The following is a 24,669-nucleotide window of genomic DNA, read 5'->3' as shown; positions in this document are numbered from 1 at the left end:
AGCTGCAGCGGATCTGTCTTGGTGGGGTGGGGAAGGCAATGTCTCAAAGAAAGCCTTTTCAACTGCCTTAATCGGTGGCCACAGTGATAACTGATGCATCCACTCTAGGGTGCTCATCACGGGGATCTGGAGATCAGGGGTCTTTGGTCTCCAGAGGAAAGGTTGCTTCACATTAACCTTTTAGAATTGCGGGCGATACGTCTGGCGCTCAAGGCCTTCCTCCCTTCCCTTTGCGGTCCGTCAGTTCAAGTCCTGATAAACAACACTACCACGTCTACACTATGTCAACAAGCAGGGAGGAGTTGGGTCGCAGTGTCTCTGCAGAGAGGCTCGGCGTCTCTGGACCCGGGTTCAGGATCGTCTAACAGCAAATCTGGCTGGAGTTCTGTTCCTTCTTGCAGACAGTCTGTCTGAGGTTTTCGGCCGACCACGAGTTGAGTCTTCATCCCGAGGTGGTTCATTAAGTCATTCAGATGTTGGGAACTCCTCAGGTGGACGTGTTTGCCACTCCCGAGAATGCTCACTGCCCGTCATCCTGCAGTCTCCAGTGTCAGATGCAGGGAACTTTGGGGGACACGTTTCAGTTGAGTTGGGACTCAAGATTCCTTTACATGTTTCCTCCCATACCCTTGATTCCTCGGGTTCAGAGGAAGATTCGCCAAGACCGGGCCCAAGTCATTTTGATCTCCCCTGATTTTCAACCTCTCCTTGTACCCGCTGCTCTGTCTCCCTCTCAGGGCAGATGTCCTCTCTCAGATGGAGGGGCAGGTTCTACACCCCCACCTCCAGGCCTTGCACCTTCATGCCTGGAGATTTAACAGGGCAACCTGAATTCTTTTTCTCTCCCACATGATGTGGTGGATGTCATTTAATCGGCCAGGCGTGATTCCACCAAATCTATCTACTCTTATAGATGGTTTAAATTTGTCTCTTGGTGTGGGGAAAGCCCATTGACCCTTTGAAGGCTCGTTTGTCTGACATACTTCAGTTTTCTCTTTCTTTAACTTGGCAAGGTTTTGCTGTGACTACAGTTGAAGGTTATATATTGGCATTGTCTGCATTCCTTTGCCTACCAAACGTCCTTGTTCAAATCACCTTTTGTTTTAAGGTTTTTAAAGGGCCGTGCGCATTTCCTCCTACTCCTTTTATTGTACCTCAATGGGACTTTAATCTTGTGCTTAGTTTCTTAATGGGTTCTCCATTTGAGCCTTTGCACAAGTGTCCTTTGTGGATTTTATGTTTTAAAACTGTCTTCCTGATTGCGATTACCTTAGCAAGGAGGGTGAGTTGAGCTTCAAGCTCTTGGTTCTAAGCCCCCATTCTTGACCATTCATGCTGAACGAATGGTTCTCAGGACCAGGGCTGCTTTTCTGCCAAAGGTGGAAACTCCTTTTTCACCTGGGGCAGTCTGTTACCCTCCTTACCTTTTTATCCTTCACCCTTCCAAGGAGGAGTAGACTTCACCGCCTGGACCTTAAGATGGCGGTGAGCTTTTACCTGGACTGGACAAGTGAGTTCACGTCAGATGACCAGCTGTTCGTCGGATTTGCTGGCTGCAGGATGGGGAAGTCCATAACCATCCTTACCTTCAATCCTCCCCCTCACCCTTCTAAGGAGGCGGCGAGACTTTACCGTTTGGACCCTAAGAGGGCGGTGAGCTTCTACCTGGACAGAACCAGAGTTCAGAGTGGCTGACCAGCTCTTTGTGGGCTTCGTTGGCGCTAGAAGAGGCAAAGCGGTGCACAAGCGCACGCTATCAAGGTGGATTGTCTTGTGTATTAAGATATGCTACTCTGGCTGGTAAGGAACCTCCTGAAGGTTTGAGAGCTCATTCTACTAGAGCAAGGTCTGCGACATCTGCTTTATCTAGAGGTGTGCCTGTAGAGGACATTTGTAGAGCGGCAACTTGGGCCTTCCGCCACACTTTCACAAAGCATTACTGCTTAGATTCCGAAGTGAGGAGGGACGTAACTTTGTCCTACAGGATTTTCTGGTGTAGGAGAGTGGACACCCTCCTCCGGGAGTGGGGACTGCTGTGGGATTCTATTCACAAGGTGAGGAATCCACTGGCAGATATATCCATCAGAAGAACAAGTGACTTCCCTTCGGTAACGCTTTTTCTGGTGGATACAGTATCTGCCTATGGATTCCTCACATGCCCACCCACCTCCCCGTTGTCCACTCCTATACTTGCATTAGTAGCATTGTTTTAATGTATTTATTTTATTGTACAAGGTGGTGTTTAAATTGCTTTCCAGCATTGTCCACACACTGTATTGCGGAACTGATATCATCACGCCAACATAGGCTTTATGGAGTGTGACTTAAGCGGACCCATGTGCGCGATGCAGTGCTTCTGTGACGTCGTCCACATCGGCGTGTAGAGCTACAATCGAATTTCCGAATGTTGCTGACTCAGGGGGTTATTCGCAAGGTGAGGAATCCACAGGCAGATACTGTATCCACCAGAAAAAGCGTTACCGAAGGTAAGTAACTTGTTCCTTAGTGACAAACACAATAGATTGCAGAGTGTAAAATATGCCAGCTAGACTTAGTTTGGATCTGCCTAAACTGGTGTCCATCAAGGTCACGCTTGGGCAGCTCCACGCACTGCTGGTGAGACAGTGGCCTTTAGAGCCTTACGCTCCTGTTACAAAGCCATGAATAAAGGGCCGGGGGAACCTGCAACTGCTGGTGAGATTTTGCATACTCCAGAGGAATTAGATCAGCAAGGGAGTTGCTGACTAGTGCCCAGAGGAAAGCACAGATGGGTGGAAAGTTGCTTGGTTTTCTAGCACCTAAACTGTGGAACTCTTTGCCTTAAGCAGTTTGGCAAGTCCAGTCAAAATATTCAGGAAAAACCTTCAAGTCTTTGGTCGTCTGGTCGATAGGGGAGGAGTGGAGAGGTTTGAGAACTGCACTGGGATGAGTGGGCTTGGTATTGAGCACTGGGATGAGTGGGCTTGGTATTGAGCACTGGGATGAGTGGGCTTGGTATTGAGCACTGGGATGAGTGGGCTTGGTATTGAGCACTGGGATGAGTGGGCTTGGTATTGAGCACTGGGATTAGTGGGCTTGGTATTGAGCACTAGGATAAGTGGGCTTGGTATTGAGCACTGGGATGGATGGGCTTGGTATTGAGCACTGGGATGGATGGGCTTGGTATTGAGCACTGGGATGGATGGACGGGTGCGCTTGCTATTGAGCACTGGGACGGGTGCGCTTGCTATTGAGCACTGGGACGGGTGCGCTTGCTATTGAGCACTGGGACGGGTGCGCTTGCTATTGAGCACTGGGACGGGTGCGCTTGCTATTGAGCACTGGGACGGGTGCGCTTGCTATTGAGCACTGGGACGGGTGCGCTTGCTATTGAGCACTGGGACGGGTGCGCTTGCTATTGAGCACTGGGACGGGTGCGCTTGCTATTGAGCACTGGGACGGGTGCGCTTGCTATTGAGCACTGGGACGGGTGCGCTTGCTATTGAGCACTGGGACGGGTGCGCTTGCTATTGAGCACTGGGACGGGTGGGCTTGCTATTGAGCACTGGGACGGGTGGGCTTGCTATTGAGCACTGGGACGGGTGGGCTTGCTATTGAGCACTGGGACGGGTGGGCTTGCTATTGAGCACTGGGACGGGTGGGCTTGCTATTGAGCACTGGGACGGGTGGGCTTGCTATTGAGCACTGGGACGGGTGGGCTTGCTATTGAGCACTGGGACGGGTGGGCTTGCTATTGAGCACTGGGACGGGTGGGCTTGCTATTGAGCACTGGGACGGGTGGGCTTGCTATTGAGCACTGGGACGGGTGGGCTTGCTATTGAGCACTGGGACGGGTGGGCTTGCTATTGAGCACTGGGACGGGTGGGCTTGCTATTGAGCACTGGGACGGGTGGGCTTTGTATTGAGCACTGGGACACCTCTCATGAGGTAGTAGCATGCTGTAGAATTCTACCTTTTTATTATTGTGCGTCTGTCGTGGCAGTGGACCAGGTAGGCAGATTAACCGGTTTGGGCCAGCCGTGGATAATTCCTAGGACTGAAGGTCCTGAAGGAATCTGCAGTGGTGCTGCTACACTTATAAGTGGGTTGGTCGCAGGCCGCTGGTTGGGAGGGAGGGAAGGAGAGTTTAAGAAAAAAGTGCATTTGTGGATACAGAACACGATTTTGTGAAAAGGTTGATAGTGAGTCTAAACACGAAGGGCCTTAACACTCCAATCAAGAGGAGACCTTAATGAATTTTTTGAGGGAGTCAGATGTCATTTACAGGATATGCTTGTGACAGTTTATTTCCTAGGCAGTGCTTTCCTCCCATACCTTGAAGAGGCGAGATAGCAATGCTTGCTGTTAGTGTAATGGAGCCCTAAAGAAATCTATGCCAGAAAGGGCAAGAAGAATGTTTGGTACAGTTGTCCAAATAGCAGGCATCTCCAACCTTTTCTGTAATTAGAGCTACTTCTGATCAGTGAAAATAGTTGTTAGCTACTGAAGGCCAAGTAACAGATTGCTACCAGACCCCCCCCCCCCCCCCCGCCCAGCTGCATTGACTTTAAACCTAATGTCCATGTAGCCCGATAACTATAATTTGAACAAAATACTGTGACGAAGTGTCCTATCACCTTAGCAGCTATGGAACGTCCAGCTCCAGTGCTGAACGTTCCATTGCGCAGGTGAGGTTCCAACGTCAGACGGCCGCACTCCCGAGGTAGTGGTGCCGTCGGCCGTTGGACTGGGCGCAGCACTTATGAGGCTATGATGGGGCCACTGTGTGCATTTGTAAGTGCATAGTCTGTGGGGGATGTGTTGGTGTGTGAATGAATGGGGTATGTGTGGGTGACAGAGCCTGTCCTATGTGCATATGGCACAGGACATACCTTTCGCCATATGTGGTACAGTTACATGTTAACAGCAACAAGTTATTATAAATGGGAGAAAGCAGAAAAATGTTCAGCAAAAATGTACTGGATACATTTTTCTGCTCCTTCACTTCAAATTTCTCCCATTTAAAAGAGCATGGCGGTTTTCAGTTATAAAAATGGCACTGTACCAGCCACTAGGAGTAAGATTCCTGCTGTTTGTAAATGTAAAAAGGGAGTATGTTAAAATGAAGTTAACTTAATTTTGTTCTCCTGCTCCAATATTGAGTTGAGAACTAATTTTATCGAAGTTAAATACCTCAGTGCTTCAGTTCTCAATCTGACTATCATGGGTCTTAAATCTGAGTGGCGCACTGCTCACAGCCCTCCTTTAACTTTGAATGGAAAATGCACCAACACTTATTTATTGCGGTTTGTTAAAAATCCTTTAGTTTTGGAGTTTCTTTGAAGGTTTTTGCGACACCTGGTCTAGCATGTGCCATGTAGCCGTTTGTGTTGGATGCTCTTAGCGAATTCTAAACTGCCATGAATGGGAAATTAATTTGAGGCGGCTTCATCTTGTTGTTCAGATGTGTGGAGACTGCATTCTGTGGATTAAATCTATCAAAGTAAGCTACCAACTATTCACAAGGGGTTAGTGAGGCCTATGGGCTTCAGGAGAACCTTTCAATGTCATGGTCTGTAAGATTTGGCTATACCTCTCTAGCATCCATTGGTTCCCAGGGTATTTATTGAAAGCCAGGGAAGGGTTATGGTGTGTTCCTACTAGCTCTAGTGTGTGCTACTCATCTGGCACTGATTTGTAGTGCTTGTCTGTAGACAAGCTGATTCAGTTCAAGACCAATGCAAACCTCCTGACAAAATAAGCGTAGCATCCCAATCCATATTACTACTCTGATATTTCAGTGGCAAAATTAAACCTCCAAATTCCAAGTCTTAAAGTCCCTCAGATTGGAAGAGTTGATTCTGTAAATTAATCTGGCTCAACTGTCGCGTTTGGGCAAGAGAACATGATTGACATCTACTTTGAATGCATTCAAAAACGTTACCATTTAATTTGGTTCAGGCAAGCCTTAACTCTTCAGTAAGCTCATTTAACAGATGTATGTGATTCTCCATCAAAAATGTCACTTTGTTCTAGGAACATTAAAGAATTTTAGGCAGGCATACTATGACTTTATCGTTCCCATAACCACCTGCTTGAGCAGTAGTTTTAGGATCCCACTTGAGGTCAGTTGAAGCCTATTACCAGTTGTCTTTCCAGATGCTTTCATGGAACACTGTTTAGGTTCTGGCGATATCTGCCAGTTGAGTGGGTTAAACCAGGCTTTCTCCTTTGAATGTAAGTTCTTTTAGAGGACAAAGTCACTTTGGCATAAAGCAAGGACTGGTTGTGAAAGCCAATCGCTTTTTTAAATAAAGACCTTTTACCAACTCTTTGCTCAACCGTTAATTGAGGATGAATGGGTGAGCTTTTCATATGTTCAGTGAGGTCCAAATACACAACTTTAAAACTGACCTGTTGATTTTTCTTGTCCAGCAATCCGGTTTCAAAACCGTATTTCCAATTCTTTATGAATGACTTGGTCATTTCAAGTCTGACCATTTACAAAGGCATTGAAACCAGCTTACAATATGCAGGGGTGCCGCTAGATCAAAGCAAAGTTGCAGCACAGGCTTTGACTTGCACCTGTTCACATTCCCTCAATACCAACCCAGACTGGGAGGCTGCAGTGGAATAAGTGATTCTGAACCTGTTGCACGCAAAAAAAAATTGATGTGCAAAATGCAATACAATGTCATACATTCACCCCAGTAGAGATCTGGACCTAAATCATCGTTCTTTGGCTCCCCATGCATTTCAGTTTGAACCCAGCCATGTGCAAATCAGTCTAGACCCTGCTCCCCATGCGAACAGTCCAGCCCGAACTGCCAAGCCAGGTCCTTCCTGGACTGGAAACTAGCATCCTAGGACGATTTTCGGAGTTTGCTTTGTTTCCCTATGTTGGCAGGGTATGCCACTTTGCAACTGGATTCAAGCTAGCCTGGCTGAGAGGTGTTAATCCGAAACCGGTCCCATGATGCTTGTTTCTGGTCCACGGAGAGCCTGGCAGTTCGGGCTGGACTGTTCCACGGGTCACAGGATCAAGACTGAGTTTCTTATGGCTGAGTCCAAACTGGGGTGGCAAAGTGAGCTACAGAACAATCCTTTATTCGGTATTTAGAAAATACCATAAGTACAAAATACAGTTAAAATACGATAAAATACAATTCATGAAAAGATACATTGGAGACAGTTAAACAGCAATTCATTCAGCACAACCCTCCTGAGTCTTAAAGCGATCTTTATAGAATTCATAATACATAGCAGTGTGAGGGGATCGTTAGCCCTTTGCAAGAATAAAAGGGCAACCTTGGCATGTTTAAGCTTCGCCTTTACTAAAAAACTACGCCTAGGTAAAACATATAACTGACATAATAGTACAAAATGAAGGGTATCCTGCGGAGACCTATTGTCGCAGCCGCATGGACCCTTCTGCTCAACAGTTTAAGTAAAACCTGGTGGATCAGCCAGTAAATGATGTAAAAGGTTGAGCCTAAAACAAGTTATTAAAAAACTTTCCTGCGCTTTAAAAACAGAACAATGGAGGATTCAATTCACATCCATGACTGGGGGTCTGAATTTTATTTTAGCACTCCGTCCATTATCTCCTCGTGTTTGCTTTTCTCAACCTGTTACAGCAAGCTTCTTCCCAATAATCCTATATTCTATCTGCTTTGGTGGTCCTAATTAAAGCATGCAAGTCAGTGGAGGATCCAGTGCTTATTTGTAACTGCAGGTACTGAGGAACTTTTTGATCCACATGTGACTCCCTTCAGTAGTGAGGCTCTTTGATTGCAGGCATGTGTAGTAGATAATTGGACCATAGGCCATCTAAACAGCTGATCCTCAAGGAGACGGTTGCTGGAGTTTAGGCCAATTAAAAGAAGTGGACAGACAGCATAAATTTGGCAATTTAAATGTTTAACTGTTATCATAATGCTGTTTATATTGAGTGTTCCCAGCCTAGTGTGTGAATAATTCATGCATGTTTATTCTGTGAAACATCCATGATTGAAAACTAGTTACAGATGAGTAACCTTCTTGCAGGCGAGTAACATTTTACTTTCTGTGCTAGATAGTTCCAAGGGCAGGTGTTGGTTTGACATTTTATACTGCCAGAAAATCTCTTGCCTGATGGAAGTATTGTCCCCGCGTTGGTAGAGAATCTGTTTGTCAGGCTGGAAGAGTAAGAAGGTGGATGTAGACCTCAATGTTCAGCAGTATATTTTGTAGGAATGCTGTAATTTTCCAGTTTTACACACATTGACAATTCTGCTTGAAATTTTTTAGCAATTAACCAACAGATGTCCCTGTAGCGCTCATTAATGTCCTTCCTTGAAAGGCAAACCATCTTATCTTCCTATAGCATTCATAATTGACCACCTACTGTAACATTCAACTTTTAACAGGTGAAGGGTCTGTTCTTGAGAAGTTTTTGACTGAAACCACAGATCTGGCTCCAGAGGAAAAGGCGCAGCATCTTGAGCAGAATAAGGTAATTTGTTAAGCGTTTGTATTTATTATATGCGAAGATAAAGAGAACTTGTTGGAGGCTCTTGACTCTAATATACAGATGTGCGCTATACTGTGGCGCCTTCTGACTAAACTGGTCAGACCCAGTTCTTTTATAGGAGAGTTCATGTATAGTCATAAAGCACAGACTAGTGCAGGGACCCTTAAACACTTTAGCCAATATATTTTCTTAAGTGTTCGCCTTTCTTCGGGAGATCCTGTAGAGTTAAGAGAATATAATGCAGCCTGTAGGGGAAGGCTATAATGGCCACATTTTTTCATTTAGTAGATCAAGGTGTCAGGAGAATGTCTATGCATAAAAATGCATAATGCTTTTGTAAAACCATGTAACCCAGGTAAGTACCCAGGAATCCCTTTTATTCTGCATTCAGAGTGAATACAGCTGCAAGTCAAATAAAAGTCCATGGAGCCGTTGCAATTTTCAAGAAGGACTCTTCCCAGTGAACCCTAAAAAAAAACCAATGGAAAGCAGGTTGGAGTCACCCCATGTGTTGATACCCCGAGAACCAGGATCCCTACACCAAGGAAGCCGGGTGAATAGGTGCAAAGTTATGTCGGAAACGTTTGACCGAAATGGAGGACTTCGATGCCTCAAACTGCATGAGTCTGGAATCTTTAAGAGAAACTAAATAGGGACAGTGTATACCACTTAACAGGAGGCACGGAAGAGCAATGCCCACCAATGCAAGACTGCTCTGAAGTGTTGACTGTGAACTAGTCGTTGCAGCTGTGAGGCCCAGGCGACACGGAGTAAGACCAGGAGCAGTGTTGAGCTGTCCCCCTTCGGAAGTAAAGAACCATGGGTCAGTGTCCAGTGGGAGCACCAACAAGCCTTGGCAGCTGCAACTGGCATAGAGAATTAAGGGGAAACATTAGGACCAGCCTGGTCAAAGGGACTCTTCACAAGCAGGAGTGAGCCAGCACAGAGCAAGCAGGGCAGCCCACTGGAGCAGAAGAGACTAGGACCCACAGGCTGAAGGAATGAGTCTCAGCCTTTCACCAAGAAGAGGCCCACCGTGCAGAGGATGCTTTAATTGGCAGGAATTGATGCTGGAGCTTCTTGTAGCCCAACGATCTCAGCAGTGCAGAGCTAACTAGCCTTGGCAACAGCAAGCTGACACAGTGCACAGGGGTTTGGTCTCAATTGTTCAAACTAGGGATACTGGCCTCAAAATTGCAGAGTACTAGTCGGGACTTGAGAGAGTTGAAGAACCACCACCTGTTGCTGGAACTTTCAAAGTCTGTCGGACGTCAGGAGCAGTAGACTGGTCGGCTTCATTGAGGGGCCTGCAGATGCAGGGGAGTGACTTCTTCACTCCAAGGGAGATTACTTAGGGTGTCCTTGATACCCACAAGTCTGAACATCCTGGAAGATGCACAGACAACGAAGACTTTCAGAACAGTGAACCAGGAGCAGCAGGAGTAGTCTGATGTAGTATCCATTCCTGGCAAAGTCCAAATGTCCAGACAGTCAAAGAGTGACGTGTTTTCAGTCATGAGTCTTGTACTGCAACACATCGGAGGACATGCCAGAGACTTCCTTAAGTAACCTAACGGAAGGGCTGGAACAACTACTATTTGTATCAAAATGGCTGACTGCACTTAGAAAGCCTGGAGAATAGACTCTGGTTTGTAAGCGTTCTGCTCATGCAGGGGCACCCTCACACTTCTAACCAAGCACCCTGCCCTCTGGACTGAAGATCCTGCCATAGGGGTGGCTTGTAGGTTTTATGTGCAGTGACCTCCGATTATAAAGAATCTTAAATCTGAGGTGCAAGCACCAACTCACTCAGGCTGTAATGGCATGCCTGTAGTCAGGTTGAGCGGGCTCCCATGGTTGGTACAATACATGCTGCAGCCCATGGGAGATCCTTGCTGGCTCTATGCCCTAGGTTCTTTAGTACCATATACTAGGGACTTGTAAGGGTACACCAGTAGCCAATTGTGGAGCTGTAACAGTACTTCACATAGTCAATTTAGGAAGAAAGCACAGTGACTGCGGTCCTGATTAGCAGGATCCCAGTCATACTAGTTAAACATTTTGACAGCAAACAAACAGTGGGGGTAACTATGAAAGCGGATACTACTTTCCTACATGAAGGCACTTCCAGGCAAGCAAGTAAAACTGCTTTTAGGACTCTGATAGGGCATTGTGGGAGTCTGTTGATCTGCCCTGAGGAAAGCAAAGATTTTCTGCAGGTTGTCAACAATTTGTTGGTAGCAAACTAGTTTTAGTATGGAGTATGTGAAGTTTCCTGGCAGTGACAACCAATAACACACCTGGTTACTGAATATTTGCAGTTGATGTCTCGTACAGAAGGCCTCCTACAGTACCACCATAGTAATCTAATCTAAATATTATGATCTGAAGTAAACCTCCATCTTCAAAAACCTGCAGTGGAAGCAATTAATCACTAACTGGGACTAGGCATTTATTTCTGATACGTTTTGGTACTGAAAGAGTAATTCGGGCCCATTTTTTTGGGGGGAATTTATTTTGAATATTTTAGAAAGGTAACAGTGACCCAGAGTGAAATTACCAAAGCCCCCCCTCCCATCCCACAAATTGTCAGTGCATCCCTATGTGTATTCGCTTGAGTGTAAGGATGTGCGATTGATTTCAGCCATTTATCCAACAACCTATTAAATAGGGCAGGCGGCGCTTCTAGTACATAACATGGCAAACCTATGCAATCCAGACAGTGTCGGCAAACAACAATACTGATACCCATGGCGCTAGTCCTCTAGATAGAAGTTTACTCAGTGTCCCAGTTATGCCGCCCTTGGCACCAGTTAGTCTCAGACTCCCTGTGACTGTCGGCGGTGTTGTCCCCTTTATCCGCCAGGTAAGTTTGGTAAAGCCCCCAGAAGTTCTTGGGTCTACTGGGGGGGGGGTGGGGGGGAGGGAAGGAGTTTACCATAGTTCTCAGACAGCGTACAGCAGTATATCATCTCATGTGCCCATCTTTTAGGTGTCGGTGCAGGGCCTCTCATCCAGCAGCATGCTACAACTCTGCGCGCTATTAATAACCCCATGTCAACTAGTTTACGCGCAGCTTTTCGGCAGTTGTTTGGTGTATTCTAGCATGGCCATCATAGGGTCTGGTGCGATGTCAATTTCTGCCACAGCGCTAATTTCAGCGAAGATCTTATCCCAGAAGACCCATATTCTAGGGTTTTGCCACGCTAGGTGTAGGAAGCCCGCATCAGGAGTGTGACACCTCTCACATTCCGCTGTGGTTCTAAGGCCATATCTGCAGAGCCTGGCTGGCGTAAGATATATTCTATTTAGGAATTTAAAGTGAACCAGCCTGTGACAGTAGTTTCTGGGGAGAAGTGGTCTTGATAACGTACGTGAGTTCTCTCACCTCGTGGCTCCGCCATGTCCCCTCCCAAAAGTTCAGAGCGCACGTGACGGACTCTGTAAAACTGGAACCTCATCAGAAGTGATGGTGATTCCAGGCCAACTATCGCCTGCTCCCAAGTCTTGACAACTCAATCTTTGAACAGGTCTCCCGCGACCTTAATGTTCAATTTCTGCATTTCAGTAACTACCCCTTTCTCCTGGAGGAGGCAGCCACCGCGCCCAATCAATAGGCATAGGGGAATACAGCAGTGCACCATTTTGTACCTGCAAAAGACTAAAACGTGTGATTCGTGGTCGAAATTGAATCTAGTATTCCAGTCCTACGATCTGTCGCTTCGAAAATCGTATGAGGGAGTGAGAGGCCGGGCAAACAGTCCATTTTTACGTGCGGTATGTTTCAATTCCCATGTATCCAAGTGTGTAAGTGAGCGGCCTGCGCTATTCTGTAATATAATTCTAGGTCAGGCGCACCAAGCCCTCCCATGGAGTAAGGTAGTGTGAGAAGCGACCATTTCGCACGGGGTTGACCGACTGCCCAGGCAAGTTTTGTCATCGATTGTTATAGCCTCAGGAAGAATGACTTTGGGAGGACCATCGGAATGGTCATAAATAGGAATAAGAATCTGGGGAGCATAACAATTTTCATAATGGCAATTCGCCCCAATAGGGAAAGCAGGAGCTTGCACCAGGTAGCCACATCGTCCTCCAACTTGCTAAAGGCCGTTCCATAGTTGGCTCTAAATATAGTCTCGATCTGTGTAGAGGCACCCCCAGGTATCTCATGGTGTCAGTTGTCCAGTGGAGCTGGTACTCCATGGTAGTAGGTTGTGTGATTGGAGTCGGGTGGGAGGGGTGGGGGAATGCCAGTGACTTCGACCAGTTGACCTTCAGTCCAGATAATGTGCCAAAACGGACTAATTCCCTGAGGACCGAGGATAAGTTGTCACCAGGGTCGCGGACATATAGCAATGTGTAGTCCGCTTACATTGACACCACAATCTTCTAGTTTAGGAAGCTTATGCCTTCGTTTCAATGGCACTCCCGTAGGGCGCAGGCCAGGGGTTCAACCACTAGGTGTGATTGGAAAAGTCTGTGACCAAATCATTCAATCGGAGTCTAGCTCGCGGCCGGCAGTACAGCGCTCCTATCATTTGGAGGAAAGTTGGTCCCAAGCCCATGCGTTGTAAGACCATCCTCATGAATGTCCATTCCACTGAGTCGAAGGCCTTTTCCATGTCAAGGAAAACCGCCAACGCCTTCTTATCCTGTCAGACATGCTGTATCCTGCCTAGGTCTGTCCGAATATTATATGTCCAGTTCCTACTTGGGATAAAACCCGCTTGTTCTGAGGCCACCAGTTTAGGTGTCAGGAGTGCCAGCCGAGTGGCTTACACTTTGACAAATAGTTTTGCGTTTAAGCAAGGAGAGGCCTGTATGAACTACATTCCTCCCTAGGCTTGCCCGGTTTTAATATTGTCTCAAGAGCCTCTCATCGACCCAGGCATACTACCCTCCACACATCGTCAAAGAGAGCGGACAGGTGCGGGATAAGTTGGTCCTTGAAGGCTGTATAAAAGCCCGCCGTTAGGCCGTCTGCCCCGGAGCACTAACCGACTTCATGCTTGTCATTGCCTCGGATATTTTGTCTTTCTCTATAGGGAGCATGAGGAATTCCCTATGGGTGTTTAACTATGGAATGTCTATATGGCTTAGGTAGTCATCCATGTTATCCTCAAGGTCTCCACTCTGACGTGTACAGTTCCGTGTACAGTTCCGCGTAGTAGGCCTTAAATGCATTAGCTATGTCAAAGGGATCCGTAAGGGTCTCCCCGTTAGGAGACATATCTGTAATGTGTTGTCGTTTTCTCGTCCCTCCAATGATCCTTGCCAATATCGCACTAGGTCTGTTGCGCTCTCCGTACACTTCCCAGACTGTTTGAAAGCTCTCAACAGAGCCTAGATTAGTGTCAAATACATCAATAGCTTCAGCCAATTAACTCCTGAATACCGGATCCAGTATAGAGTATGACGGGAACCGCCAGGTAATTGGTGGGATGGACCTGCCTGGATCCAGCAGCACCGGGGAGTGGTCCGACAGTGGGTACTCTACACATTGATACCCAATCTGGAAGAGGGGACTAGCCAGTAGTCTATTCTGGTATATATGTCGTGGTATCCCTGCTGGGTTCCTTGGCGTCCTGCATTTTTCTCATCCCAAACCCCGGGCTGAGAATGCGTCCTCTGCAGCAGGCTCTAGAGGACCAGTGGGACCAAGCGACAGGGCGTTGGGAAGATCATATCACTCTTTCTCAAGCGACGAAGGATGCCATCAAATGGTGGACTCTGAGAAGGAATGTGTTGGTGGGAGTACCGTTTCACCAACCTCTTCCATCCCAGTCTATAGTGACCGATGCCTCTCTGCAAGGCTGGGGAGCGCACATGGGTCCGCTTCAAATTCAAGGCCAGTGGTCTGCGCAGGAGCAGACCTACCACATCAACATGCTGAAACTCAGAGCGGTATTCCTGGCTCTCAAAGCTTTCTTTCCAGCGATAGTCCAACTCAGTCCTAGTTCAGACGGACAATATAACCACCATGTTCTATCTGAACAAACAAGGAGGCACACTATCTCACCCACCCTCTCGAGAGGCTCAGACAATCTGGTATTGGCTTCTCTCTCGAGGCCTCACAGTAGTGGCAGTGCACCTTCCAGGCGAGTTGAACATAAAAGCAGACGCACTCAGCAGGCACTTCAAAGATCAGCCAGACTGGGTGCTAAACGACTAAGTGGTAGAGCTTTTTTGTTGCTGTGGTCGTCCAACCATAGACTTGTTTGCAGACGACGAACCCCAAATGCCACGCCTTTGCGTCCAGGTTCCACCGGCCAGGAATGCAGGGGAATGCTCTCCTGATGGATTGATCAGGAACAGTCGCTTACGCGTTTCCTCCCCTGGCTCTGATTCCGAAAGTAGTATCCAAGCTCCTCAGGTCGGACATGGAAATGATCCTGATAGCTCCGGATTGGCCACGGCAGTGGTGGTATCCGGACCTTCTACATCTGTCGGTGTGTCCACACAGACGACTCCCTTGCAGGCCGGACCTGTTGAGCAAGATGAACGGGAGGATAATGCATCCCAACCTCCCATCACTGAACCTAACAGCATGGCTCTTGAGGTCCTGCAATATGGACATTTGAACTTGCCTCCCGAATGCATGAACATTTTAAAGGAGGCTAAGAGGCATTCCACGAGAGCGTCCTATGCGTTCAAGTGGAAAAGGTTCTACTTATGGTGTAGGGATCATCACTTAGATCCGACTTAAGGGGAGGAGGAGGTCATCTTACCATACCTCCTTTCCCTGGCAACTGCTGGTTTGAAGTTATTTCTATTAGGGTGCATTTGTCAGCCATAGTAGCATACAGAAAATCACCTGATCAGATTTCTTTCAGGTTCCAGTGGTTAAGGACTTCCTCCAGGGGTTGAAAAAAGTGTATCCCCCCCCCCTGTGTGAAACCCTTCTCCTCCATGGGAATTGAACCTGGTTCTATCCAGGTGAATGTCGCCTCCTTTTGAGCCCATCCACAAGGCCTCCTTGCAACATCTCTTGGAAGGTGGCCTTTTTGGAGGCGATTACCTCTGCGCGCAGAGTAAGCGAGATACAAGCGCTCTGTGCGAAGGAACCATATACTGTTTTCCACCACAATAGAGTAGTCCTAAGGGCTCATCCATCTTTCTTGCCTAAAGTCATTTCTGATTTTCATATAAATCAGTCCATTTCCCTCCCTTAGTTTTTTCCAAATCCTACGACCCCAGCCGAGCGGTCACTTCACTCCTTAGATTTTAAGAGAGATCAAGTTCTATTTGGAAAGGACTAAAGGGATTAGGAAAACGAGTCAACTGTTTGTGAACTATGGTTCAATGCGGACAGGTTTTCCAGCGGCCAAGAGGTCCATCTCCAGATGGATTGTCTCTTGCATTAAATTGGCCTATCAGCTTGCAGGCAAGCCTTTGTTGGGGTCACCCAAAGCGCATTTCACTAGAGTGAAAGCAGCTACAGTAGCTTTCTTGCATGACAATCCAATGTCAGAAATATGCAAGGCTGCAACCTGGAAATCGGTTCATAGCTTTATGAGACATTACTGTCTCAAATCTGATTCCAGGGCCGATACTAAAGTAGGGCAAGCCTCCTTGAGGAATCTGTTTGGGTAGTCTATAGCCTACTCAGACTTGTTGATGAGATTAATGTCTTATCACTCCTTTTCCCGCAGGGAAGAGGAGAGGCTTGCTATTCTATTCTAATGCTTATGACTATTGATGAGGATCCCCTGGAAGAGAAGGATTAGTTACTTACCTGTAATCCTAGTTCTCTTCCAGGGGTATCCTCATTAAAGTCATAAGCAACCCTTCTGCCTCCCCAGGCAAAGGATACTCTTTAATAAGGAGATATTGTTAACCTATTTGTTACTGGGTTTGTTTTCAGTCTCCGAAAAGAACTTACCTAACTGTCACCCCTGAGGCATGATGGGATACAGGGAGTCAGGGGTGCCTTAAAGGCACGGTGTCAGTTTATTGCTATGCAGCTACAGGTTAGCTTTTCAGTCTTTTTAGACTGTTTGCAATGCAGCCTGGGAGCTTTCCATGCTTCCAGGGAGTTATGAGAAGTTCTACTGCTTTCTGAGCATTAAAACCGTTTCTAAACAATCTTTAGTTTCTCATGTTTCTTGTATGGCGGAAATTCTTCACAGCATATTTCAGCTCTGATGTTAGCTGCTATTCAACATCAGAGCTGACTCTCTCTCTCTCCCCCTTCCCCACACGCATGGGCGGGAATATTCTAATGCTTATGACTTTGTTTTGCGATGCCCTAAGTTCGAGGCATGTGGGCTGCTGAATTCATATCTGTGCATAGATCGCCGCCTAGTGTTGGGTCCGGATGATTGCACATTGTTGTCCTGGAAGAGTCTTCGAAGTATCACAAGATAGGTGGCTCCTCCCCTGGACTACAGTGCGCAAGGGCATCGCCTCCATCCCCAGATTGTTTTTTTCCGCCATTGGGTTCGGATGTGTTTCGGCTCCCTCTGTCGGAACCGATAGTTGTTCAACTTTTCTACTCGAGACCAAAAGGTCTTTAGGCTGGGCGTCGGTATAGTTGCGGTCGGGTTTCTTGTCTGACTCTCAGCTCCGAACTCTTGCTACCCTTCCGCGTGCTTTCGGCGCGGACGGGCCTACACTACACTTCTGCTATGGAGCGGACACCGTTTAAGAAGTGCCCGGTGTGTAACTTCAAATATTCACACCTCGACGTGCACCCCGTGTGCAATACATGCTTGTCACCGGACCATAACGAAGACAGCTGCATGGCGTGTTCGAAATTCCGGTGCAAGAAAACTCTCAAGATTCGTCGGGCCAATAGGCTCCAGGCCAAGTTCTCGGCTACCGCGGCGCCCCCACCAGACGACATATTCCAGGAATCTGTTGGAGACTAAGACGTCGTACAGGGTTCGGAATCTAGTCCCGCGTCCGAAGGAGATGCCTACGACGCGGGTGATGAGGACTTTGACGAAGTCGCCGACTAGGTAGGGGACGACGATCGGGCTATTGCCACCGTGGGGGATAGCTCGGAGGAGGAGCATCCCCAACCGGACTCGGGGGTCAATCCCCTTCATACGGCCCAGGTCGAGGGATCGCCTTCGGGCCTTACCCAAGATCTACTTATAAGTCCTACGTCCCCGCCTCCGGGCCCGGTCACGGACATTTCTGAGGCGCCACTCCCGTTGAAGAAAACGAAAGTGAAGCCATCTGGTCACGCACCCTCGGATGCGAAACCGAAGGTGAAAGTTGCGCTGGGGCAGAAGGTTCTGGAGGCGTCAACTTCCAAAAAATTCAAGATGGCCGACTTGAAGAGCCACGCCAAGATGGCCGACCCGAAGCCCTCGGGGTCGGCGCCGAAGGCGAAGTCGACCGACGCGGCTGCGTCGGCGCCGAAAGGGGTCGGGGACCCGAAGACGGCTCCGAAGAAGCGTCAGGGCGACGACGCGCACAGGGCTCGGCCGGTGCCGGCCCTTGGAGAAAAGGCGCATGAAGTGTCGGCCCCGAAGAAGGTGCCTGCCATCGATCCGACTCTCTACGCGGGAAGATCGCTCGACCCGGTCAAGCCCCCTCCTGCCTTAACGAAGAAGGTAGCGGAATCCCTGCAGCGGATACGGAAGGACAGTGTGGTTCCCAATCAGGACACTGTGGCGCCTAAGCTCACGCCGAAGCCTGCGAAGGCGCAGACGCCTATCCGTTTTACCCTGCCGCCCAAGTCGACGCCGAAGGCTTTTGCGCCGAAACAGGGCGTGCCCTCAAAGGAGGTATTGACACCGAAAGCTGCCTTAGTGGTGTCAAAGCTTCGGCTCCAGCCGCTTGCTGAAGAGGAACGTCGAGGTAATCATCAACGCCAACACTGGGAAACTGTCTCTCCTCAAGAGGAAAATCACCACGGAGCCGGTGTTGGAACATTTTCGGATCCCTCTCAAAAATAAGAGGGACTCTGCGGAATCTTCGGCTCTGGTAGAACCTATGTCTCCACAAGCCCTGGGACACTCGCCAACGCATTCCGCCGCAGGCGATGCGGACGAGGAAGACGCCGAGTACGGCTATCCGGCGTACTCGGATCCGGAGGAGGTGCACGAACCTTGGTCGGCCGGAGGCGACCCGGAGGACTCGCAGTCGGGCCAGGACACGCAACTTTTTGCGGCCAAGACGTCACCGACAGAAGACTCAGCGGCCTTCAACGCTCTGATCGAAAGAGCTGCGGCTAACCACGATGTCGAGCTGCACTCTGACCCTGTGGATGTGGACTTTTTATTTGACACTTTCTCAGTGGCTGAAAAGTCGGTCAAAACACTGCCAATGCTTAAGGGGGTGCTCAAACACGCAACGGAGGTCTTCAAGGAGCCCACCCGGGCGCGTGTCGTCAACCCTCGCATTGACAAATATAAGGCAGCGCCCTCGGATCCAACATAAATCAAGGGACACTTGCCACTGGACTCGTTGGTTGTTTCCAACGCTCGGAAGAGGGCGAACTCGCAGACCACTGACGCTCCTCCCCCAGACAAAGAGTCCAAGATCTTTGAGGCCTCAGGCAAACGAATTGCTGCACAGGCAGCTAATATTTGGAGAATCTCTTAACACACAGGCCCTACTTGCACGCTATGATAGGGCTCATTATGACACCTTAGAATCACTACTGCAACACTTGCCTGACCAGTACAAGGAGGCAGGAGAAATGCTGATTCAGGAAGGAAAGCTCATCACGAATGCATCCATAAAATGTGCGCTGGATGTGGCAGATACAGCCTCCAGGGCGATCAACACCAGTGTGTTGCTTAGACGGCATGCTTGGCTTAGAATTTCAGGGTTCAAACCCGACATTCAAACTACAATACTGAATCAAACAGTTAATCCTGACCACCTGTTTGGCCCTGAGGTGGATGTGACACTGGAAAAGATGAAAAAAGATACGGAAACTGCCAAGTCCATGGGGGCCCTCCAAAATCAGCAGTTTCGGAGTGGTTCCTTTCGCCGCTCCAATTCCAGAGGCACCTCAAGGGGTCAGGCATCGCAGTCCACACAGTATTACAAAAGTAACACCCAGACCTCGTACAACAACAAGGGTAGGGGTGGCTACAGAGGCAATAACGTCAAGGGCAGGGGACGTGGAAACAGCTCCAGGTCCACCACCGCCAACAAGCAGTGACGTCTTGTCACTGCCCCCCGACCATACAACACCGGTCGGGGGGAGACTCCAGCAGTTCCTGCCAGCGTGGAATTCCATCACCACGGACAGGTGGGTCAAGTCTCTTATCCAGTACGGTTACTGTCTGGAACTTCCATTCCACTATACATACCCCCAAGGAGCCGTCCTATGTCCGGCGAGCACTTGACCTTGTTGCAGCAGGAAGTTCTGGTCATGCTGCAAAAAGGGGCGATTTATTTATTTATTTATTTATTTAGCATACTTATAGAGCGCAGACCTGTCACCCAGAGGGCATCCTGGCGCTTTGATCAGAGAACCCCCGCACTAGACAAGCACAGACGCACAGCCATTACTTGGGAAAGAGATAAGTCTTTAAGACCTTCCTGAACGGGAGATAGTCACGGTAGCTCCTGAGAGTGAGTGGGAGAGAATTCCACAATTTGGCTGCCGCCACTCTAAATGAGCGGCCGCCCATCCTCACTCTTTGAAACCTAGGCACCACCAGAAGGTGAGCCGATGGCGACCGCAAGAGCCGTGGGGCAGAATACCATGCAAACATGTTTTGTAACGGGATAGGGCCCAAGAGGTGTACTGCTCTAAACACCAAACAGGCCGCTTTAAATTGGACCCGTAGATCTACCGGGAGCCAATGCAGATCACGAAGCGCAAGAGTAGAAGAGCTAGATCTGGGTCGTGAGAGGGCCAGTTTAGCAGCCATATTCTGCACCCTCTGCAGCTTCCCTATCAAGTTTTCATCAGGAGAAGACCATTACAATAATAAAGCCGACTTAAAATGGTCCCACGGACTACTTCCGGCCTGGACTGAGCGGGGAGCAGAGGCAAAACTCTGCGTAGCATACGGAGCAGCATCATACATGTTCCCGTGGTCTTATTGACATGTAGGTCTAGTTGTAAGTTAGGGCCAAACATGACCCCTAAATTACGAGCTGACTCCGATGCCAACACTGGTTCGGAAAAAGTGCTAGGTCAGAAATCGGTGGGTAGAGCCCGCGGGATCCGATCAGTGGAACAGTGGAGCACCTCCGTCTTCGAGCTATTGAATTGCAAAGAATTTGCTCGAAGCCAATCCGCTGTGGCTGCCATACAGCGATGGAAGGTGCTCAGCGAGATCGCATTGTTCCCTTCCAAGGAAAACACCAGCTGAGTGTCATCGGCATAATTAAATGCCGAGACCCCAAAAGATTTTATTAGCTGGACAAGTGGACGAAGGTACAGGTTGAACAATATCGGGCTGATGGCTGAGCCCTGTGGCACCCCCTGTCCGATTTTCCTTGGCTCCGAGCTGAAAGGCGGAAGTGACACCAGCTGTTGCCTGCCCTCAAGATATGAAATCAGCCAGTCTCTGGCCCCCTCTCAAATCCCGCACTCTTCCAGCCTCCGAGCCAGGGTCCGATGGCAGACCGTGTCGAACGCGGCCGACATGTCGAGCCGCACCAAAAAGGCTGCCCGACCACTGTCGACACGCGAACGCAGATTGTCCAGCACGGTCACAAGTGCGGTCTCCGTCCCATGACCAGGTCGGAAGCCAAACTGGTCCTCATCGAACCACCCAATGTGTTCCAGGTAGCCGGAAAGAGAGCGAGTTACCCACTTCTCCAAGATCTTAATTGGAAAGGGAAGTAAGGAGATCGGCCTGTAGTTGGAAAGGCCGGCTGGATCCAAGGTTGGCTTTTTTAGCAGAGGCGACACCACTGCTAGTTTCCAGCAATCTGGGACAGACGCCGATTTCAGAGATTGAAGACAGATTGAAAACAAAGGCGGAAACAATTCTTCATGAAAAGTCTTCCAAAATTTGGGGGGCAGTGGGTCAAGCGGAGATCCAGATGACACCGTGAAAGCCGTTTTACAAAATTCTTCAAAGGACGGGAGGGGGAAAGAGTTCAACCGTGGTGGACTGGGTGAGGTGCTCAAGTCCCCCGACCCAGAGGCCAAGACGGCCGTCTGGGGTCGACTGGGTGAGCAGCCCGGAGCTCCCAGATCAGAGACTTCAGTATGCGTCTGGGGTCGACTGGGCTGCTCCCCCGGAGCTCCCACACCAACCGGCTGGGCGATAGAGCTCGTTCCATTGCAGGAAAGGGGAACAGGGGTTTACTCCCTGTATTTTCTAATCCCCAAAAAGGACGGATCCCTCAGGCCCATCCTGGACCTCAGGCCCCTCAACTGGTACATTCTCTCGGAGCACTTCCATATGCTCACGTTACAGCAGGTGCTCCCCCTGCTTCAGCAGGGGGACTTCCTAGCTACGCTGGATCTGAAAGATGCATATTTTCATATCCCCCTGCATCCTTCCCACAGGAAGTATCTCAGATTCACGATTCAAGACCAGCATTACCAGTTCAGGGTTCTGCCGTTCGGGGTCACCACAGCGCCAAGGGTGTTTACAAAGTGCCTAGCGACTGTGGCGGCGCATCTCCGTCGCCAGAACGTCCACGTCTACCCCTACTTGGACGACTGGCTCATTCAAGCAAAGACAGAACAGCAGTGCGTCGACCACGTGTCACGCACCATTCATCTCCTGCACGATCTGGGATTCTCTCTGAACTACCCAAAGTCCCATCTCCAGCCTGCCCACGTGCGACAGTATCTGGGCGCGACAATAGACACTCTGGCAGCCACTGCGCAGCCAAATTCAGTGAGAATCGCCAGTATCCAGACGCTGATCCAACGATTCAGACCTCTGCACTCGCTTCCAGCGAAGGTGTTCATGCAGTTGATAGGCATGATGGCCTCCTGCATCTCCATTGTCCCGCACGCGAGACTACATATGCGTCCGCTTCAGGAGTGCCTTGCACGTCAGTGGACTCAGGCTCATGGGCAACTGACAGACCTAGTGTTGGTGTGCGGTCGGGCATACAACTCTCTGCATTGGTGGAATCCACAAAACCTTTGCAAGGGCCGACCATTCCAAGAGCCTGTGCCACAGATTATCCTGACAACGGACGCCTCTCTCCAGGGATGGGGAGCGCATGTACTCCAGTACACAGTGCAGGGACTCTGGACACTACAGCAAAGGAAGATGCACATCAATGTACTGGAACTGATGGCAATCTTCATGGCCTTAAAGGCGTTCAAAGTACATCTGTGCAACCAGGTCGTGTTGATCCGGACGGACAACATGACGGCCATGTACTACATTCAGAAGCAGGGAGGCACACACTCTCTGCAGCGGTCTCATCTGGCTCGGAGCATGTGGAAGTGGGCCATTCAGAGGAACATCTTCCTCATGGCAGAGCATCTCCCGGGCAAGGACAATCAGATGGCGGATCTGCTCAGCAGGCACAGCCATCAAATGCACGAGTGGGAAATACATCCATCAGTACTCCAGCCGTACTGCCAAAAGTGGGGTCATCCAGAGATAGACCTGTTCGCCACAAAGGAGAACGCAAAATGCCAAAGCTTCGCCGCCAGGTTCCCACACCCGCAATCACTGGGCAATGCGATGTGGATGAACTGGTCAGGCAGATTTGCGTACGCTTTCCCCCAGCACCTCTGATACCGCTGGTGGCACGCAAGCTCAGGCAGCACTCGATGACTCTCATCCTGGTTGCTCCAACGTGGGCTCGCCAACCATGGTACACCACGTTTCTGGAACTCTCCGTGGTACCGCATCAAAGGCTTCATCTCACTCCCAGCCTTCTGACGCAGAACCATGGCGACATTCAGCACCCAGACCCCCAGCAGCTCAACCTGGCGATCTGGCTCCTGAAGTCCTAGAGTTTGGCTACCTCAATCTTCCTCCCGATTGCATGGACATCATTCGGGAGGCAAGAAAGCCCACTACTAGAGCCTGCTATGCGGCCAAATGGAAGAGGTTTGTCATCTACTGTGTTAACCACAATATTGACCCGCTAGATGCTTCCATTCAAAACATCATTTGTTACCGGTTTCACCTGTATCAATGCAATTTAGCGTACTCTTCCATCCGCATTCACCTGTCTGCTATGGCGGCATACCTCCAGAATAGGCAACACCTGTCACTCTTTAAGGTCCCTGCTATCAAGGCCTTTCTGGAAGGACTCAAAAGGGTCATTCCACCACGGACACCACCAGCTCCGGAATGGAACCTCAATGTGGTTCTTACAAGGCTGATGGGTCCTCCCTTTGAGCCACTGCACTCTTGTGAGCTTCAGTTTCTAACTTGGAAGGTTGCGTTCTTAGTAGCAATTACATCGCTACGGAGGGTTAGCGAGCTGCAGGCGCTCACCATCCAAGAACCTTTCTTCCAGGTGCATGCTAACAGGGTTGTGCTCCGCACTAACCCTAAATTCTTACCCAAGGTTGTGTCTCAATTCCATATAAACCAGACAATTGAGTTGCCGGTGTTTTTCCAAAACCCAGAGACGCTGGCGGAGCGGATGCTCCACACCCTCGACGTTAAGAGAGCCTTGATGTACTATGTAGACAGGACAAAAGATTTTCGCAAAACCAAGCAGCTTTTTGTTGCTTTTGCCACACACCACAAGGGTAACGCTATCTCCAAAGCTGGGATCGCTAGGTGGATCGTGAAATGCCTTCAGATCTGTTACGCTAAAGCTAAGCGCACTCTCACTATCCCACCGAGGGCCCATTCCACCAGGAAGTTGGGGGCCTCTATGGCTTTCCTAGGTAACATTCCCTTAGAAGATATCTGTGGAGCAGCCACATGGTCTACCACACATACTTTCACTCTACACTACTGTGTAGACGTGCATTCCAAACAGCAGGCAGCTGTTGGTCAGGCTGTTCTCAAACACTTTTTCAAACTGCTGCAGCTGGCACGGGCGGCCGCCGCTAATGGAGGGACTGCTATGTATTCTAGGCACAGATATGAATTCAGCAGCCCACATGCCTCGAACTGCAAATGCTACTTACCAGTATGCATCTGTTCTTGGCATGTAGGGCTGCTGACATTCATATCGCCCACCCTCCTCGGCGCCTGTAGCAGCTGCAGTATTCATTCATATGTGTATATATATATGCTCATAGCATGGTCATCACTCACATACTTCACTCCATCTCTGCCAATGGCTAAAAACAATCTGGGGATGGAGGC

General features: G+C 49.2%; 1 protein-coding gene across 1 annotated transcript in view; it reads left to right on the top strand.

Annotated features, from left to right (window-relative positions):
- Positions 1-24,669, top strand: part of UCHL1 (ubiquitin C-terminal hydrolase L1) — a gene marked incomplete at its 3' end in the record, with an annotated part of 139,857 nt that overhangs the window by 85,993 nt on the left and 29,195 nt on the right. Inside the window, exon 4 of the mRNA XM_086964606.1 lies at positions 8,388-8,473. Within this exon, the coding sequence (XP_086820732.1) occupies positions 8,388-8,473 (86 nt within the window). The remainder of the gene's footprint in view (positions 1-8,387; positions 8,474-24,669) is intronic.

The sequence above is a fragment of the Lissotriton vulgaris genome, chromosome 3_2 (genome assembly GCF_964263255.1).
Source record: "Lissotriton vulgaris chromosome 3_2, aLisVul1.2, whole genome shotgun sequence".
NCBI classification, from domain to species: Eukaryota; Metazoa; Chordata; class Amphibia; order Caudata; family Salamandridae; genus Lissotriton; species Lissotriton vulgaris.
The sequence above is the reverse complement of the archived record's forward strand: the minus strand, read 5'-3'. Positions and strand labels throughout refer to the sequence as shown.